This window comes from Megalobrama amblycephala, linkage group LG23 (genome assembly GCF_018812025.1).
Source record: "Megalobrama amblycephala isolate DHTTF-2021 linkage group LG23, ASM1881202v1, whole genome shotgun sequence".
In the NCBI taxonomy this organism is placed as follows: Eukaryota; Metazoa; Chordata; class Actinopteri; order Cypriniformes; family Xenocyprididae; genus Megalobrama; species Megalobrama amblycephala.
This window is the reverse complement of record NC_063066.1, coordinates 25,019,618-25,040,372: the sequence shown is the minus strand read 5'-3', so window position 1 is coordinate 25,040,372 and position 20,755 is coordinate 25,019,618. Positions and strand designations below refer to the sequence as shown.

The following is a 20,755-nucleotide window of genomic DNA, read 5'->3' as shown; positions in this document are numbered from 1 at the left end:
TTAGTATTCAGCGCTTTCAGTTTGCCTGTTGTCAGCTGTTTTCATCACACAAACGGCTTCATTATTTAGTCATAAGAATGAAGGTGAGTGGGCTCTAGGCTGTCGTGTCTCACAAAGAATCAGTCAATTATTTAACAGGTGCAATGTGGGATGCAGCTCCAGTCAGCACTCACAAATTGTACTCGGTCAAAGTTGAATACAGTAAAATTTAGTAAGCTTGCTGTTGAGGTTTTATTTCTCTGTCATCTTGGTAGTTGCTATTTTTTATTGCCTGGTTTCCTGGTTTCGATTGTAGGTGGTTGCTACATTACTGTACCTTTGTTCCAAAACCAATCAAGCTTCCTACACAGATAACATTTTAAGGCATCAAAAGGTAGGCAGCCTATAATTTAGCTGCCTCTTAAAGGTGCCATTGAATGGAAAATTGAATTTACCTTGGCATAGCTGAATAACAAGAGTTCAGTACATGGAAATGACATACAGTGAGTCTCAAACTCCATTGTTTCCTCCTTCTTATATAAATCTCATTTGTTTAAAAGACCTCCGAAGAACAGGCGAATCTCAACATAACACCGACTGTTACATAACAGTCGGATCATTAATATGTACACCCCCAATATTTGCATATGCCAGCTCATGTTCAAGGCATTAGACAAGGGCAGGCAGTATTAACGTCTGGATCTGTGCACAGCTGAATCATCAGACTAGGTAAGCAAGCAAGGACAATAGCGAAAAAATGGCCGATGGAGCAATTATAACTGACATGATCCATGATATCATGATATTTTCAGTGATATTTGTAAATTGTCTTTCTAAATGTTTCGTTAGCATGTTGCTAATGTACTGTTAAATGTGGTTAAAGTTACCATTGTTTATTACTGTATTCACGGAGACAAGAGCCGTTGCTATTTTCATTTTTAAACACTTGCAGTCTGTATAATTCATAAACACAATTTCATTCTTTATAGTCCTTATTTTCCAGAGAAACATGCGCGCCGCCATCTTTAGAATATTGTCTTTGAACTTCCGTTTTCGCGGTAGCCCTGTATATTTCTATGGCATCGCTGTTGAAGAATAATTAGCTTTTGACGTGGATTTACGTGTTGTAGAGTTAACAAAGGTTATCATGAGCATTGTAATGTTTAAAGCGGGTGTCTTAACAAATGTCAGTAGAACGGGAAGATTTTAAAATGAGCAGTTCATTCATAAATACATAAGATCGCTGTGGAAATACAAGCCGGAAGTCAAAAGACAACGAGCGCAGCGCTGAAAAGGGGCGGGGCTACATAAGGTCTATAAATCTCTCCAACAGTGTGTAATGTTAGCTTTAGCCCGTTAGCCACAAAGCACAATCAAACTCGTTCAGAATCAAATGTAAACATCCAAATAAATACTATATTTACATGATCTGATGTATGCATGCAGCATGCATGACGAACACTTTGTAAAGATCCATTTTGAGGGTTTTAAGATGAGTGAACTTTTAAGGCAAGCGTGAGCTCCAGGGGCGGGGAGTGTGAAGAATTAAAGGGGCCACAGCCTGAATCGGTGCATAGTTAATGATGCCCCAAAATAGGCAGTTAAAAAAATTAATTAAAAAAAATCTATGGGTTATTTTGAGCTGAAACTTCACAAACACATTCAGGGGACACCTTAGACTTATATTACATCTTGTAAAAAAACGTTCGATGGCACCTTTAAGATATTTGTTTTTCCAGATCTATCTCTTAGATTTTTCACAAAGAAGGCAATCCCAGAATGCATTACTCTGGCCTGAAATGATTTTGGTTTGTAATATATGCTTGTTAAGTTATGCTTGTTGTTGTTCCTTTCATGATATTTAAATAAGTTGAGTCAGCCAGTTTGCATTAATTGTATGGCCATATTCCAAATCACTCTCTTATGAGTTTCCATTTCAGTTAGGATGCTGACTTAGAAGTCACCTGCCTACATAGGCAATGATGCAGGTTTTTGGAAGAGAGCCACTCTGTCACTAGGATTACATACTGTACCAATTGCTCACTCTCCACTTTTTTCCCGCATTGTTTTATTTAGCTCCCGGAGATAAAACGCTCTACTCTACTGCACTCCAGCTATTACAGCACGTCCCTCTGAACACTAGCATCCATTCCACCCCCTCCCAGCTCTCAAGTATTTCAGCATGTACTGTAGGCTAGTAGATGATGTAAGCAGTATTGCCTGAGCAAAAGGTTTTTTGAGGACGGAGGCTTCAGAGTACATATTTGAAATGGCTGTTTCAGCCCTAATACTCTGAAAGCACAAACCTCTAGGATTTAGAGGGATTTTAAGAACAAAGACACAAGTAAAGGACTTATACACACAGACTGTAGCTTTAACTTTTATTTTTTGGTCTAATGGTCAAGAATCAGGACTGGTAACCAAAAGGTTGTTGGTTGAAACCTTGCAAAGGTCAATCCATGTATGGTAGACCATTGTGCTCTTCAGCAAGCCACCATGGTTAATATAGCACACTTAATACAGGAACAATCTCTCTGTATGTTGCTTTGGATAAATAAATGAACCATCTGTTGTCTTTATTATTAAAAAAATTTCAGTTCTCATTAAGCTGTACTAGAGCTTGTGAGCTCTTGGCTCGATAGCTTATCTGTATGTATATGTTTGCAGGCACATACGTCATGTTACATAATCATCTCCTCGGAGTGCAGTCTGGGACGACTGCGGAACATGATTCTTCACCCCAGCTGCGTGTGGATCTGCTCACGGAACTTCAGCAAGATGCATTGTTACAGGATCTCAGAGAATTCCCAGCACGGAGACATGGGTAATGCCTAGACACTTTAACATTCACAGTGAAATCTGAGCGGACACCTTAAAGCTGAAGCTGAATGTTCCGATTTGTGTGTTTGCATTAATGCACTTAAAGGTTAGTTTACCCAAAAATAAAAATTCTGTCATTAATTACTCACCCTAATGTCGCTATAAACCCGTAAGACAGTTGTTCATCTTCAGAACAAAATGAAGATCTTTTTGATGAAACCTAAGAGCTTTCTATGCTTTCTTAGTGCCTATGCAACTACCACTTACAAGCCCCTGAAAGGTAGTAAAGACATCACACAAGCAATCCATGTGACACCAGTGGTTTAACCTCAATTTAATGAATTTTCTAGGGCTTGCAAGTGGTAGTTGCGTAGGCTGACAATGGAGGGACAGAAAGCTCTTTTTGTGTTAAAAAGACATTTGTGTTCTGAAGATAAACGAAAGTCTTATGGGTTTTGAACAACATGAGGGTGAGTAATTAATGACAGAATTTTCATTTTGGGGCGAACTATCCCTTTAAAGGATTAGTCCACTTTTAAATATACTTTTCCTGATAAATTTACTCACCCCCATGTCATCCAAGATATCCATGTCTTTCTTTCGTCAGTCGAAAAGAAATGAAGGTTTTTGAGGAAAACATTCCAGGATTATTCTCCTTACAGTGGATTTTAATGGCTACCAACAGATTGAAGGTCAAAATTACAGTTTCAGTGCAGCTTCAAGGGCTTTGAACGATACCAGATGAGTAATAAGGGTCTTATCTAGCGAATCGATCGGTCATTTTCGAAAAAAATACAACCATTTATGCTTTATAAACAAAATATCGCCTTGAACGTACTTTCCGCTTCCGCATTCTTCATAACGCTTATGCTGAATGTCCTACGCCTTCCCTATTCAAGTTACGGAAAAAAACGAAACTGCCGCCGCGTTCGTTCCGTAAGTAGAATAGGGAAGGCGTAGAACATTCAGCGTAAGCGTTATGAAGAACGTGGAAGCGGAAAGTACGTTCAAGGCGATATTTTGTTTATAAAGCATAAATGGTTGTATTTTTTTCGAAAATGACCGATCGATTCGCTAGATAAGACCCTTATTACTCATCTGGTATCGTTCAAAGCCCTTGAAGCTGCACTGAAACTGTAATTTTGACCTTCAATCTGTTGGTAGCCATTAAAATCCACTGTAAGGAGAATAATCCTGGAATGTTTTCCTCAAAAACCTTCATTTCTTTTCGACTGACGAAAGAAAGACATGAACATCTTGGATGACATGGGAGTGAGTAAATTTATCAGGAAAAGTGTATTTAAAAGTGGACTAATCCTTTAATTAGGGGTTTGGGGTAAGTACTTTTTTTTAAAGAAATTTAATACTACCTTTTAGCAAGGACATATTAAAAGAATAGAAGTGAAAAGGAAAAAAAAAAAGGTTTCCACCAAAATATTAAGTAGGACAACATTTTGATAACACTGATAATAATGAGAAAAGTGTCTTGAGCACCCAATCAACATATTAAAGGGTTCGTTCACCCAAAAATGAAAATTGTCATTTATTACTCTCATGTTGTTCCACACCCGTCATCTTTTTACAAATCTTTTGTTTCGATTTCAGTAAACGAGGCTTCGTTACGTCATAAGTGTTTCGCAATTTCAATAGGTTATGTGACTTTGGCAGTTTGATACGAAAAGATTTGAATTCGGCCATTACTAGATATTGCTTTAAAGTCGTTATTTTGGGTTTTTTGGCACACAAAAAGTATTCTCGTCACTTGATAATATTAACTTTTAACCATTGTACTCACATGAGCTGTTTTAAATTTGTTTTTAATACCTTTTTGGACATCTAAAAAGTGTTAATTATCTTGCTGGCAATAGAGGCCTCACTGAGCCATGGGATTTTATCAAAAATATCTTAATTTGTGTTCCAAAGATGAACGAATGAGTGAGTAATAAATGACATAATTTTCATTTTTGGGTGAACTAACCCTTTAAAATGATTTATTTTGAATGAAAAAATTGAGCTTTGCCATCACAGGAATAAATTACATTTTAAAGCATATTAAAATAGAACAGTTGTTTTAAATTACAGTAATATTTCCAAGTATTACTGATTTTACTCTATTTTTGATCAAATAAATGCAGTGTTTGTGAACATGAGATGTCTTTCAAAAACATTAATTAAAAAATCTTACACACTACTGTTCAAAAGTTGGCTAAATTATCCTTTTGTTATGAAACTCTAGACATGGATTTTTTTCCCCCTTTATACAGTCTTTTTGGTATCCCTGTATGTGTCATGTGAAAGTTACAGTGATTATAATGGATATAAATGCACAGTTTATCAGTCAAGTCTTATGATTGCTCCCATAAATGGCAAATCATGTGACTATACTTTAGAAGTTTTATATCCCTCCGCAGTGCTCTATAGATTTCCATTGTAAGTCCATTACTGAACATTTTTTGCTTGTTTTTCAAACTGGGAAGCATGTCACAATTGTTTTCTTTGGTACTTTCTTTGGTGAACTTGTATTGAACCCTGAACATTTCTTCAATGCTAATGAGCACAATAACGCTGTTCTGTTGTAATTACCATTTTCTTCGATTAAATGTGTAATCCTTGAAAATAAGATGGTTGGGCACATTTTAAATGAACCCTTCAATTCATTGTTAGACTGTCCTATTCACCTTTGAATATCAAATAACACGATCACATGTCTGTAAATGCTCATAGAGAATTGTGTTTTCTCCAGATAACCTGGATGATGTCGATACTCAGAGTCCGGTAACATCAAAGGAGAATCAGCCTACAGGATCACCTGACACGGGTACAAACCAAAACTTACATCATGGCTAATGGTAATAATCACCCTTGCACCCACAGTAATCTCCCATCTTTTGGCATACAGGTAAACAGACTCTGAAAGTTTTCGATGGTGACGATGCAGCTAAGCGCAATCAGTTTCGTTTGGTTTCAATCCCTCGAATAATCAAGAATGAGGAAGTGGTGGTGAGACGTTTTTTCCCTGATTAGGTTTCACCTGAATTACAGTGTATACATCAAAAGTGTTTATATAAAGATCATGCTTGAATAACACCCAAACTTTATTGTCAGTTTCATTCTGTTGTTTCTGATTTCCTGTCCTGACAGGAAGCAGCACTCAGAGCATTCTACATTCCAGATGAACCGCAGGATTATGAGCTACAGAGTTACGGCCAACAGGGACTGTTTACAGATGACATCATCAACCGTAACGGCACTCCAGACAACAAGCCCATTTTTAAGGACACCATGTCTGATTCCTGGGTGCTCAGAGCAAAACCCAGAGAAACAGAGGTGGTGAAGATTTACCACCGCTGGCAAAAGTGAGCTCTACTTCTGCTTTTAATGCATCATGTTCTGCCATTTTAGTGTTGTCCGACTGCCATAATATCGATTCAGAAGGAAGTGTACAAGAATGTAGAGGAAACATTCTTTAAAGCAGTCTTACAGGTTAAACTGAAGTTCTGTCAAAAGTACCTGTAGCATGGTATTTAAAGTCAGCATGACACAGTGTTTGTACCCCATTTTACTTACATAATCCAATGTATTTTAACTGAAATTGAATATTCAATGAGAAAAAAAAATGTAGTATAAGCCTTGTTTTTATATACAAGGAATTGACTACAAATTCAATTCAAAAGACTTGTTCAAAAATGGTTCTAAGTTATTATATTTATATTTTGAAAAAAAGATTAGTCATTATTCATGCACAATTAGACCAGTAATGTGTATTAACAAAGTAAATTATTTCATATTAAGTTTAAACCATAATATTCCTTTAAAATAACCCACAAGCTACACAAACAAAATGCTAAAGAAGTAGGGATGTGCGATATTGAAAAAAAATGATCTTGATTATTTTCTGGAACTTTTTCAATAACAATGTTATTTGTAGTGTTTTTGATTTTAAAAAAAATGCTATAAATATGAAACTAAAGTCAGTAAGTGGTTGGCATTTGCTGAGTCATTAAGTTATTAACTCAACGGATTCGTTGAAATGGCTGACTCATTCAGGAGCGTAGCAAGTAACTGTCTTTATGAATGAGTCATTGAATAACTGACTCACCTGATTCATTTATAAAGCACAGATTAATTTTGTGTTGCTCAGAGATGCAACTATTTTCATTTGGGAAATAAAGCAAGAAACAATATTGTGTCTTAAAATGTAACTCTCAATATTAACTTATTACTTATAGACCACTTTGGAGCAGACGTCACAATTACGTCACTTGCAGCTGCGCGCGCATACTGGTTGCAGAAAAATAGTTGAAGCTATTGAAGAAAAATGTGAAAAAATCCAAAGAATAAGAGAAAAATGTTTTGTTGTGCCTCTGGATGTTGGAATCGGAATGCAAAAAATATAGTCTTCATTTTTAAAGAAAACCATCGTTGAAAACGTAATTTGAAGATAAACAGAGACGTTTCACAGACTGGATTGATGACACCTGCAAGGATTAGTCTACTATTAAAGCAGGAATTTGATGTAAACAGTAAGTCTCTACATAATATTCACATAGGCCTATGCAGTTCAGAGGACATACATACATACAGCATGAAACAATTATAATTAAAATAATTTAAACCTATAATATTTTACATAGATAACTTTTAAACATAATAATTTTTATTTCACAATTCTGACTTTTTTTTTCTCTTGCATTTGCGTGTTTATTACTCCCAGTTCGGACTTTATAACTCGCAATTGTGAGTTTATTTCACAATTCTGAGGGGGAAAAGTCAGAATTGCGGGATAAATTGCAATTCAGAAAAGACAGAATAACGAGTATATCTCACAATTCTGTTTTATTTTGTAAGAAATGTGATATGTAAACTCAGATTTGCGAGAAATAAAAGTCAGAATTGTGAGATATAAACTCGAAATTAACTTTTTTTATTCTTTTATTTCGTGGCTTCCATAGACTTCTACTGCTCAACTTTCATTTTCTGCAACCAGCTAGGCTCCGCCCACAAAAAACGTCATCGCTGTTTGCAAACACCAAATTGGTCTATTGAACTGTTGTATAAAATCTATTTCACATTTGCAATAATGCTGATATTCGGCAAGAACAACATGCTTGCTCATGTGATATTGCTTATATTTATGTCATATGATATAGTTAAGACAAAAAAACACAGAGGCGTTTGAGGCACCCATCTTGAATTTTGAGGGCATTCTGTATACGAATAGGCTTCTCACTGTCAGCCTGCACATTGTTATATTATCATACACAATACTTAACACAAACCCCTCTTTAGAAGACAAAGTTAGCTATAAACAGACAGGCAGAACAGAATGGAAAATGTATTTTACATACAGACACATCATAAAGATGCTCAGTTCTTGCGTCAAAACGGAGGTTCTAGCTTACTTTAGTTTACTTATCTAAGGGTTTTATGGCACATCAATCCTCTCGCTTCTCCAAACAAACCATATTTCATCTCCATTGCAAGGAAATGGACAATAATAGTTGTGTCGTGTACCACTCAGTGAGGGCAAGTGTATATGAAACCCATCAAAACACACTTGGCTCAACTGATGACAGTATTGCTGTTGTGTGTCCAGTTGCCACGGAGATGAAGTGACACAGCATCCATGGTTTACCTAAGATGTTGTTGCCATGCCAGCAGAAAATGCTGATGGACCCTCATCGCCTACAGAAACTCATCAGGAAAACTTTAGATTTCTTGAAAAGAAGAGCAGTGCCACTCATGTCCTTGATGTTTGCATTAGATGAGGAGTTTCATTAACATGGGTCTGGAGCAAATGAAGTATTTTGTTTTATTAACATAGTTTTGAGTCAAGGAGGGATTGAGTCAGGCTTAACACATGCTGCCAGTTATGCCACAATCAAACGTGTTTATTCTTATGTAATCTTGACCACAGTAAATCAAAATGTTGTCTGAAGTTTCAGTGGCAGACCAGCGGATGATTTATACGGTGCCAAACCGCTGGTGAATCATGGGATGGAACGTTTTTCGATGCTTTATGATGGTGTAATGAGGAACGTTCTTAGGTTTCACATTTGTGTTTCAGGGTTGGAGTCATCTACATCTCAGTGACTGCTGGGAAAAACAGCATGGTAGACTCAGTCATAAAGGAAGTGCTTTCACAACTTGGAAAACAGGTAACTTGGATTTCACTTCTCAAAAACACAATTTAGGGTTATTTGAACATACAATTTAACTTTATGTATTAGTACTATGACACTATGACAAACTTATTTGTGCCACAAACATTGCTGATGCCTCAAAACATGTGGAAATGTGTGCCATTACTTTTATAAGCAATGAAACTTATGATATTTGCCTACCACATATGGTAGTAAGTGCCACTTGTAATACCCTTGTGTCTTTGTGGCATTCGTTTTGCACAGGCGAATGCCACAATAGATTCATTAATTGTGTAAAACTAGTTATTTTTACTTTTTATGAACTAGTTTTTTTTGTTTTTGTTTTTTTACTTTAATGCGTTTGTATGTATTTACCTAGCCCTCTCACCTAACGACTATAGCCCCATTGACTCCCTGTGCCAATGCATTGATGAAATTAAAAATTGAATGTGCCTAAACTTCCTTCAGTTAAACAAAGACAAAACTGAAGTCATTGCATTTGGAAACAAAGACGAAGTTCTCAAAGTGAACACGTACCTTCACTCTAGGGGTCAAACAACTAAAAATCAAGTCAGGAATCTTGGTTTGATTCTGGAGTCAGACCTGAGTTTCAGTAGCCATGTAAAGACAATAACTAAATCAGCATATTATCATCTCAAAAATATTGCAAGACTTAGATGCTTTGTCTCCAGTCAAGACTTAGAGAAACTTGTTCATGCTTTCATCACCAGCAGGGTGGATTACTGTAATGGGCTCCTCACTGGCCTTCCCAAAAAGACCATAAGACAACTGCAGCTCGTACAGAACGCTGCTGCCAGGATACTGAGCAGAACCCGAAAACATGAACACATCACACCAGTCCTCAGGTCCTTGCACTGGCTTCCAGTTGCATTTAGAATTGATTTTAAAGTACTGTTACTCGTTTATAAATCACTCAATGGCCTAGGACCCCAATACATTGCAGATATGCTCATAGAATATAAACCTAACAGATCACTCAGATCATCAGGATCAACACACTTAAAAATACCAAGGGTTCACTCAAAGCAGGGAGAGTCTGCTTTTAGCTGTTAGGCCAGCCGCAGCTGGAACCAGCTTCCAGAAGAGATCAGGTGTGCTCCTACAGTAGCCACATTCAAATCCAGACTCAAAACACATCTTTTTATCTATGCATTTGCTGATTGAGCACTGTGCTATGTCCGAACTGTTTGCACTTTATTTTATACGTATTATCTTTTTATTCTTTAAATTCCTTTTCCTGTTTTTATTTCATTTTTAATGTATTTTATCATCTTGATTCTGACTTTTAAAGCATTTTAAATATTGCAGTAAAATTCTCTGTTTTTACTGTTATTTCTATTCCTTATGTTATATTTTTATTATTATTCTTTATGTAAAGCACTTTGAATTACCATTATGTATGAAATGTGCTATACAAATAAAATTGCCTTGCCTTGCCTTGCCTATGTTAATTGTCATGTTTTTGCAAATATCTTTAGAATGACAACCCTGCTGACTTTAACCTTGTAGAAGTTTTCATGAGCAGCAAACAAGGTAAGATCTCTTATGTGAAAAAGATTTCTATGGTTTTATGTATCAGGACATAAAAAAATCATCTGGTCTTTAGCAGTTCTTAAAATTAGATAAATAAAACCTTAGATGAACAACAACACATGATATATTACACTGTCATTATTTATTTAACAAAAATAAAGTCAAAATGAAGAAGTCATGTGTGACAAACTAAGTACGCCTTATGATTCAATTGATGTAGAACAACCTTTAGATGTTTTTTGCCGACAACGTTCTTTACAACGTTGCTTCAGTTCATTGAGGTTTGTGGGCAGTCTATTTATGGATCGCTGTCTAAGTCCCACCACAGAATTTCAGTCTGGTTGAGGTCTGGACCAGTGCAACACCTTGATTCTTTTCTTTTTCAGCCATTCTGTTGTAGATTAGATGGTGTGCTTGGGATCATTGTCCAGTTGCATGACCCAATTTTGGACAAGCTTTAGCTGTTGGACAGATGGCTTCACATTTGACTCTAGAATACTTTGGTATACAGAGGAGGTCATGATCGACTCAATGACTGCAAGGTGCGACAAAAAAACAAGCCCGAATCATCACCCCTCCACCACTGTGTTTTACAGTTGGTATGAGGTGTTTGTGCTGATATGCTGTGTTTGGTTTTTCAACAAATGTGGCGCTGGTCATTATGGCCAAACATCTCCACTTTGGTCTCGTCTTTCCAAAGGACATTGTTCCAGAAGTCTTGTGGTTTGTTCAGATGCTAGTTTGCAAACCTACCCAAGTGAAAAAAAAGTACATTTTCAAAAAAGTGCTCTATTTTCTTGCACTAATTTTGTACTTAATATACTAAAAATTCTTCTTTAGTACTTCTTAAGATCATCTTAAGAACATCTAAGTGTACTCAACTGTGCTATTTTGAGACACTGTGAAATATGAGCTAAAATATGCTTTTTAATATACTATCTCTATATTTAAAAAATGTATTTAGATACCACTTATGGTACATTTGAACCCATAGTGTACTACAAGTGGTAGCTAAATATATTTTTTAAATATAGAGATAGTATATTAAAAGCACATTTTAGATCATATTTCATGGTGTCTCAAAATAACACAGTTGAGTACACTTAGATGTTCTTAAGATGATCTTAAGAAGTACTAAAGAATAATTTTTTGTATATTAAGTACAAAATTAGTGCGCAAAAATAGAGCACTTTAAGTACATTATAGAAGTGTACTTTTTTTTTTTCACCTCGGTGCCGCCATGTTCTTTTTAGAGAGAAGCTTTCTCCTGGCAACCCTTCCAAACATGCTATACTTGTCTGGTCTTTTTCTAATTGTACTCTCATGAACTTTAACATTTAACATGTTAACTGAGGCCTGTAGAGTCTGAGATGTAGCTTTTGGGTTTTTGCAGTTTCTCTGAGCATTGCACGGTCTGACCTTAGGCTGAATTTACTGGGATGTCCACTTCTGTGAAGATTGACAGCAGTCTTGAATGTTTTCCACTTGTAAATAATCTTCCTTGCTGTCGAATGATGGACTTCAAATTGTTTGGAAATGGCCTTGTAACCCTTCCTAGACTGATGGCAGCAACAATTGTTTCTCTAAGATCATTGCTGATGTCTTTCCTCCTTGACATTGTGTTAACACACACCTGAATGATCCAGACCAGCAAACTGCGAAACTTCTGCTTGTAAAGAGTTGGTCACGCTTGCTCATAATCAATTAATCAAAGGCATTTGATCAACAGTGCCTGACTGTTACTTACCCTCTTAATTCCTATGGAAGCAATAAAGGTGTCCTTTTCCATTTTGGCCTTATTTTTGTTGAATAAACCATGACATGGTGTAATATGTAATGTGTTGTTCATCTGAGGTTGTATTTACCTAATTTTAAGACCTGTCAAGGACTAGACTTTGGCTTACAACATGGAAATGCTTCAAAATGTGTGGACGATATCATCATATGTCCTAACCCTGTGTTTCTTACCCATCTTTAGTTCAACGGCAAGTCCTCAGCGGTCAGGAGCTTTTAATGGATAAACTGCTGGAGATACGGAAGGTATGTGCGGCAGGACCTGCTGATATTGCTTGGCATTTGGGAAACGCTCAAGGGGATGAGCCCTGATAAGCACAGCACACTAATTTCACAAGCGCCTGTGTGCTTATGGAAAAAATCTTGTGAGAGCTTCTCGGTTGTCTCAAAGTCTGATTCTGAGCATGTGACTTTCAGACATCATTGCGACAGATGAATCAGACACGGTTTTACATCGAGGAAAACAGGAATCGAGTGGTGCAGGTCAGTCTGCTCTTGGGAGGTTTTCCGACACAACTCGACAAAGAGGAATACTCACACCTGCTATCCGAACACCTCGCCATCAAAAGTGAGTCTGCACATCTCTGTGTGCTTGAATGATATGTAAGCTCAAGGTTTAAACTGCTCAGATCCTTTGGATTTTGTCCTGTCAATCTCTTTGGATTCTATTAATCTTTCCATAAAATTGTCCTTTAACAATGCTGACCTATAAGTCTGAAATACTTGTGTACTCATCGTAAATATGCCTGTCGCCGCTCTGCTGGGAGGGATTAGAGCGGATTATATTGTGACTGCTGATGATTTCTTGCCAGAGTTAACACTAATCATATCTCTCTCTCTTCCACACCCAGGTCACTTGGTCACCATCACTCATGTGTATGCCGAACAAGGTAAAAGCAACCAAATTTGTAAATCATAGGGTTCTGTGGGAGAACAGCCTGTTTCCTCGTCACAGGAAATGCATCCCTCCATTAGAGGCAACTTATAATATGCGTCTTTGTTCTGAGCACAACTAAACTGCATGACTTTATTTGATAACACTGAAGGTCGCTGGTGCATGCTGCAGAACAAACCTCTGGCTGTGTCCATGGGGCACAGTCTGGCCTACTCTCAGCGCTCTGTAAATGAAAGTCCTTGTTCTGCACACAAATGCTCAGAACTGCTGGTTTTTTTCAGTCATCCACAACATGCCTCCTGGCTCACTTGCCTTGATGCTTTGAATGTATTTATAATGTTGTTGCAGCGGCGTGTTGGTTTGTGCAGAGGTCTTAAAATATGAAGTGGTTAGCACACAAGCACTTGACACCCTTCTACTCATTATTATTTCCTGTCATTGGCTACTGTACTAGTAAAAATGGTACGAGCATGTAAGGTACAAAAGGTACATTCTAGGTCAGTTTTGTTTTAGTGAATTTTAAGTGAATAATATTATGCAAAATAATTGTTAATTTGATTTGATTTTAGAAATTGTATGTACCTTTTTATGTGTAATGTGTAAAAAATTGTTTTTAAAAATATATTAAATATGAAATTATTTATAAAAATATATTATTTTTTTTAAATATATATACTTTAAACAAAATGTTTTTAAAAATATATTAAATATAAAATTTTTTAAAAATAAAAAAAAAATATATTAAATATTGTTTTTAAAATTATTAAATATAAAAATTTATAAAAATATATTATTTTTTTATTTAAAAAAAAAAAAAAAAAAAAAAAAAAAAATATATAAATATAAATATATATATATATATATATATATATATATATATATATATATATATATATTTTTTTTTTTTTTTTTTATATATTAAATATAAAATTATTTATAAAAATATATTAATTTTTTTTATTTAAAAAAAATAAAAATTTACATATATATATATATATATATATATATATATATATATATATATATATATATATATATATATATATATATATATATATATATATATATATATATATACATATACATATACATCGATCGGGCATAACATTATGACCACCTTCCTAATTTTGTGTTGGTCCCCCTGACCCGTCGAGGCATGGACTCCACTAGACCCCTGAAGGTGTGCTGTGGTATCTGCACAAGATGTTAGCAGCAAATCCTTTAAGTCCTGTAAGTTGCAAGTTGGGGCCTCCATGGATCGGACTTGTTTGTTTAACACATCCCACAGATGCTCGATTGGATTGAGATCTGGGGAATTTGGAGGCCAAGTCAACACCTCAAACTTTTTGTTGTGCTCCTCAAACCATTCCTGAGCCATTTTTGCTTTGTGGCAAGGCGTATTATCCTGCTGAAAGAGGCCACAGCCACCAGGGAATACCATTTCCATGAAAGGGTGTACATGGTCTGCAACAATGCTTAGGTAGATAGTATGTGTCAAAGTAACATCCACATGGATGGCAGGACCCAAGGTTTCCCACGGTTTCTTCCCATAGTGCATCCTGGTGCCATGTGTTCCCCAGGTAAGCGACACACACGCACCAGGCCATCCACGTGATGTAAAAGAAAACGTGATTCATCAGACCAGTCCTCCTCCTTCCATTGCTCCGTGGTCCAGTTTTGATGCTCACATGCCCACTGTTGGCGCTTTCGACGGTGGACAGGGTCAGTATGGGCACCCTGACTGTCTGCGGCTATGCAGCCCCATACGCTACAAACTGCTGTATTCTGACACCTTTCTATCAGAACCAGCATTAACTTCTTGAGCAATTTGAGCTGCAGAAGCTCGTCTGTTGGATCAGACCACCCAGGCCAGCCTTCACTCCCCACGTGCATCAATGAGCCTTGGCCGCCCATGACCCTGTCGCCGGTTCACCACTGTTCCTTCCTTGGACCACTTTTGATAGATACTGACCACTGCAGACCAGGAACACCCCACAAGAGCTGCAGTTTTGGAGATGCTGACCCAGTCGTCTAGCCATCACAATTTGGCCCTTGTCAAACTCGCTCAAATCCTTACGATTGCCCATTTTTCCTGCTTCTAACACATCAACTTTGAGGACAAAATGTTCACTTGCTGCCTAATATATCTCACCAACTAACAGGTGCTGTGATGAAGAGATAATCAGTGTTATTCACTTCACCTGTCTGTGCTCATAATGTTATGCCTGATCGGTGTATATGTATATGTGCGTGTTGAAAGTTTTGCTGCACATTCTTTGTAGAACCAGTGACACTTGTTTTTTTTGTTTTGTTTTTTTTAGAATTCTTTGATAAATAGAAAGTTCAAAAGAACATTTGTACATTTTTGTCACATTATAAATGTCTTTAATGTCACTTTTAATTAATTTAATATATCTTTGCTGAAAAAAATACAACTTTTTTTCTTTCAAAACAAGCAAACAAAAAAAAAACTGCACCTTACTGACCACAGACTTTTGACTGCTAGTGATATATAGAGGATTGCAATGGGATTTTGTGTCCGTGTGTGCATCTCAATCAGCTCCCTAGTTCAGTAGTCAGGGCACTGATCAGGGAGTCGGCTACATTCATTTACACGAAACACTGATTCATGACCTAGGAAGCTAGGGAGCTGATTGAGACACAGGGTTTGTCTTATTCCATCATATCATGATAGGTGGTAAAAATAATTGTGCTCAGAACTAAAAATAATTGTGTCCCAGGTGTGAGCAGGTGTTAGTGAGTGTGTTTGTATAATTGAGCTGATGTGCTATTTTCAGGTGCTGTGGTTCTGCAGATCAGCTGTTTCTCAGAGGCAGAGAGGATTTACATGCTGGCCAAAGACATCAGCATCAGTGGCAAACAACTCTACTCTCTTGTCATACCTGAGATCAAGGTACACCATCTTTTTACAAAGCCATAACTCTAAACACTGAATGGGTGCAACAGACTCCTGTTTATGAATATGGAAAGTTCTTGTGCTCTTTCTTTAAAACAAATGCCACATTATTGTATAATGCAGTGTGATTTATACATTGACATGGCATTTGTAAATGAGGCTCAAAGATAGTTCACTCAGTAATGAAAATTCTGTCATTATTTACTTAACACCATGTCATTCCAACCTTCAATGACTTATTTCTTCTTCAAAACAGATCTTTTTTTGTTTGTTTGTTTTTGGTTTTACCATTAAAATTCTGTGGGCTCCAGTGTTTTGTTTGGACACAAGTTGTTTGGGTTTGTACGGAGACCCTAAAAAATGAGATGGCAGGAAAATGTATATTCCAATGCATTTGCGTTCGCTTGAAAAATTTGCGTTCCCTCATGAAACTTTGCATTCACAAAACTTTTGTGATGGAAATAACAAGGTGGTAGGGAAAAATGTATTTCAGTGCTTTCTGAGGGGAACACAAATGTTTTGAAAAAAAAAATTGCAGAATGCAAAAGCATTCGAATATAATTTTCCTTGCATCTCATACTTTTTTTCCATCACCATGTCCCCTTATTGTTCCCTTTATGTGTCCAAATATCAGATAGATGTCATCACCTTGGAATTCCAAGGTTGCATCTGAGATTTTTTCAAAATTGAGCTATTCACATATTCTTATTCTGTGACAACTTATTTACATTATGTTATATGACAAAAAGGTTCTACCTACAAAGAAGTATGGAATGCAAAAACTTTGAAGCTCAATATCTCAGAACTGCTCAGAATGCAGATAAAACATATAATTCCAAGGTGGTGATGTATTTAAGAGAGTAAAACCCACAGCTGATTCAAAATAATAACCTGTACTGACTTCATTGTGATCAGTAGTTCATGTGCCATTCATTGCAACAATAGAAGGCTGTTCATTAAAGTTCAAAATGCTGGCCCAATCTTTAGATACATCTAGTGGTCCCTCTAGTGGCGTAATGAGAAACTACAGTACAATTCAACAACAAGTTTAAAGGGTTAGTTCACCCAAAAATGAAAATTCTGTCATTTATCACTTACCCTCATGCCGTTCCAGACCCGTAAGACATTCATTCATCATCAGAACACAAATTAAGATATTTTAGTTGAAATCCGATGGCTCCGTGAGGCCTTCATAGGGAGCAATGACATTTCCTCTCTTAAGATCCATAAAGGTACTAAAAACATATTTACATCAGTTCATGTGAATACAGTGGTTCAATATTAATATTATAAAGCAAGGAGAATATTTTTGGTGCGCCAAAAAGAAAAAAAAAATAACGACTTATTTAGTGATTTAGTATTTAGGCCTATTTCAAAACACTGCTTCATGAAGCATCGGAGCACAAATGAATCAGCATATCAAATTATGATTCAGATCGCATGTCAAACTGCCAACGTCTGAAATCACGTGACTTCAGCGCTCCGAACAGAAGATTCGATACACTGATTCATTTATGATCCGAAGCCTTCTGAAGCAGTGTTTTGAAATCGGAAATCGGAACAAAGATTCTTTTCTCTCCCAACAGCAAAGCAAGCTGGCTAAAGGAAGCTGCCCCCTGCTGGTCTTTGTCAACCCTAAAAGTGGAGGACTAAAGGGCAGAGAGATCTTATACAGTTTCCGGAAACTTCTAAACCCTCACCAAGTGTTTGAGCTGACCAGCGGAGGACCACTTCCTGGGTTAGACCTCCTCTACATTTGAATGATGGTCTAATTGATATTAATGTTTTGATTAGAATATGTATGGGTGAATACTGTAGGTTCCCTTCTCACATGTATGGGTATGTGTATCGTACAGGCTGCACACTTTTAGGGAAGTCCCTCACTTCCGTATCCTGGTGTGTGGAGGAGACGGCACAGTGGGATGGGTGCTGGGGGTTCTGGAGTCCATCCGACATAAGATTGCCTGTCCTGAGCCCGCGATCAGCATCATACCGCTGGGCACAGGTGCGTGATGGAAGTTTATAATTGAATTCTAGTTAACTGTAGGTTTTACTGTTTGTTAGCATCCATTGTCATTTGTGTTCAGTTATGTTGTATGTGTTTGTCAGGGAACGATCTGGCTCGGGTGTTGCGATGGGGGGCGGGCTACAGCGGCGAGGACCCCTACAACATCCTGGTGTCTGTGGACGAGGCAGAGGAAGTGCAAATGGACCGCTGGACAATTCTTCTGGACGCACAGGAAATGACAGAGGACGGCAAAGAGAACGGCTTCCTAGAGCCGCCAAAGGTACACAATCAATCCCTTCAAATTACAAATATGATTTCTGCATAAATGTACATTTTTGTTTTATTGTTTAACATTTAAATGTTTTTTGTTTTTTTATATAATTAATGCAATTAATATAATATGCAGATATATATGTGCATTAATTTTAAATAATTGCATATTATTTATAATGAATATTTTATTTTTAATAATAAAATATATAATAAAAATAAAAATATATATTTTAATAATAAATTATGTTTTATAATTTATTTTTTTAAAGATACAATTTTAAAATTTTTATTTAACATTTAACATAATTATTCATAATGAATTAATTTTATATAAATACATAAAGATTTATAAACAATGCATATTATAATAATATTAACATTATTACAATAACAATACAAATACATATACTGTAATACATAATTATAATATTTATTAATTAAACTTTAATTTTTAATAATTTAATTATTAATTTATGTTTTTAGCTCTGCTAAGGAATTTATCTCTGCACACATTTTGCGAGTTACTAGAGTAAAGCAGTCTAACGTAATAGGGTTGTACCTGCTTGTGTTATAGATTGTGCAGATGAATAATTATTTTGGGCTGGGAATTGATGCTGAACTGAGTCTGGACTTTCATCACGCACGTGAGGAGGACCCAGATAAGTTTAATAGCAGGTGAGTATTGTTCTTTCACCTCTAAAGGGTGGGCATGTGGCTCACAGTTAAGGTGAGGGAGATCAGTGGGCATTGCTATTTTGATTTTGTCATTGTTCTTGCAGGTTCCACAATAAAGGTGTGTATGTGAAGGTGGGCCTGCAGAAGTTGAGTCACACACGAAACCTTCATAAAGACATCAGACTACAAGTGGACAAACAGGATGTGGAACTGCCCAGTATAGAGGGACTGATATTCCTCAACATTCCCAGGTAAACACATCTCAGTCTCACACAATGAAAGTAAAGACATTGTGACGATTCCACACATGGGAGTTTGTTATAGAAGATTAAAGCTGCTCTATGTGTGTGTGTGTGTGTCTAGCTGGGGTTCTGGTGCTGACCTGTGGGGCTCAGACAATGACTCTCGGTTTGGGAGGCCCAGGATAGATGATGGGATGCTGGAGGTTGTGGGAGTTACTGGTGTGGTGCACATGGTGAGTTCTTCTTTCTAAGAACATTTTCCCCTTTAAGAACATTACTTTTTTAAATGTTTTGGGTTGGTAAGATTTCTTAAATGTTTTTGAAAGTTTAGGCTCACCAAGGCTGCATTTATTTGATCAAAAACATTAATATTGTAAAACATTATTACAATAAAAAATAAAATCAATTTTATATATATATATATATATATATATATATATATATATATATATATATATATATATATACACACATGTATATTATTTTATTTATTTATTTTTTTATTGTGATAATGTTTAACAATATTCATGTTTTGGATCAAATAAATGCAGCCTTGGTGAGCCTAAACTTTCAAAAACATTTAAGACATCTTCTATATATATATATATATATATATATATATATATATATATATATATATATATATATATATATATAAAAAATTTTAAATGTCATTTATTCCTGATTTTTCAGCATCATTACTCCAGTTTTCCTTGTCACATGATCCTTCAGAAATAATACTAATATGCTGATTTGATGCTCAAGAAACATTTCTTATTTTTCAGTTCAAAAGAACAGCATTTATTTAAAATATAAATCTTTAGTAACATTATAAATGTCTTTATTGTCACTTTTAATCAATTTAATGCATCCTTGCTGAATAAAAGTATTAATTTCTTTAAATAAAATCTTACTGACTCCAAACGGTGTATGCCAAAACCTTTCGATGTTTTATAAAAATTTTTTTACTGTATATTGTTTATAAAACATAATTTCATTTTTCATTGAAATTATTCATTGAATAATCATTTTCTCTAATTCATGGTGTAGATTTACATTGTTTTATGAATTCTTAATTTTCAGGGTCAGGTTCAGAGTGGGCTGCGCTCTGGGATTCGTATCGCTCAGGGCAGCTATATTCGCATCACTGTGACCAAACCTATTCCAGTGCAGGTGGATGGAGAACCCTGGATACAATCACCCGGACAGATCATCATCTCAGCCGCGGGACCAAAGGTACTTTTATATAATTTTTTTAATGCATTCATATTTCCTAAATTGCTTGGCCAACTACATGGTAGACTCTAGAGGCTTGATTTGTTTAATTAATATTTGATATATATATTCTGCCATTCAAAAGTTTGGGATGGGTAAGATTTTTTTATGTTTTTGAAAGAAGTCTCTTATGCCCACCAAGGCTGCATTTATTTGGTCAAAAATACAGTAAAAACAGTA

General features: G+C 36.0%; 1 protein-coding gene across 1 annotated transcript in view; it reads left to right on the top strand.

Moving 5' to 3' along the window:
* LOC125258724 (diacylglycerol kinase theta) overlaps nucleotides 1–20,755 on the top strand; it is a 48,064-nt gene that overhangs the window by 23,829 nt on the left and 3,480 nt on the right. Inside the window, exons 6-22 of the mRNA XM_048175719.1 lie at nucleotides 2,647–2,803; nucleotides 5,543–5,617; nucleotides 5,699–5,799; nucleotides 5,941–6,155; nucleotides 8,867–8,957; nucleotides 10,442–10,496; nucleotides 12,475–12,536; nucleotides 12,708–12,858; nucleotides 13,142–13,180; nucleotides 15,984–16,099; nucleotides 17,689–17,840; nucleotides 17,959–18,107; nucleotides 18,212–18,390; nucleotides 18,958–19,058; nucleotides 19,163–19,309; nucleotides 19,422–19,533; nucleotides 20,384–20,536. Of these exons, the coding sequence (XP_048031676.1) occupies nucleotides 2,647–2,803; nucleotides 5,543–5,617; nucleotides 5,699–5,799; nucleotides 5,941–6,155; nucleotides 8,867–8,957; nucleotides 10,442–10,496; nucleotides 12,475–12,536; nucleotides 12,708–12,858; nucleotides 13,142–13,180; nucleotides 15,984–16,099; nucleotides 17,689–17,840; nucleotides 17,959–18,107; nucleotides 18,212–18,390; nucleotides 18,958–19,058; nucleotides 19,163–19,309; nucleotides 19,422–19,533; nucleotides 20,384–20,536 (2,055 nt within the window). The remainder of the gene's footprint in view (nucleotides 1–2,646; nucleotides 2,804–5,542; nucleotides 5,618–5,698; nucleotides 5,800–5,940; nucleotides 6,156–8,866; nucleotides 8,958–10,441; nucleotides 10,497–12,474; nucleotides 12,537–12,707; nucleotides 12,859–13,141; nucleotides 13,181–15,983; nucleotides 16,100–17,688; nucleotides 17,841–17,958; nucleotides 18,108–18,211; nucleotides 18,391–18,957; nucleotides 19,059–19,162; nucleotides 19,310–19,421; nucleotides 19,534–20,383; nucleotides 20,537–20,755) is intronic.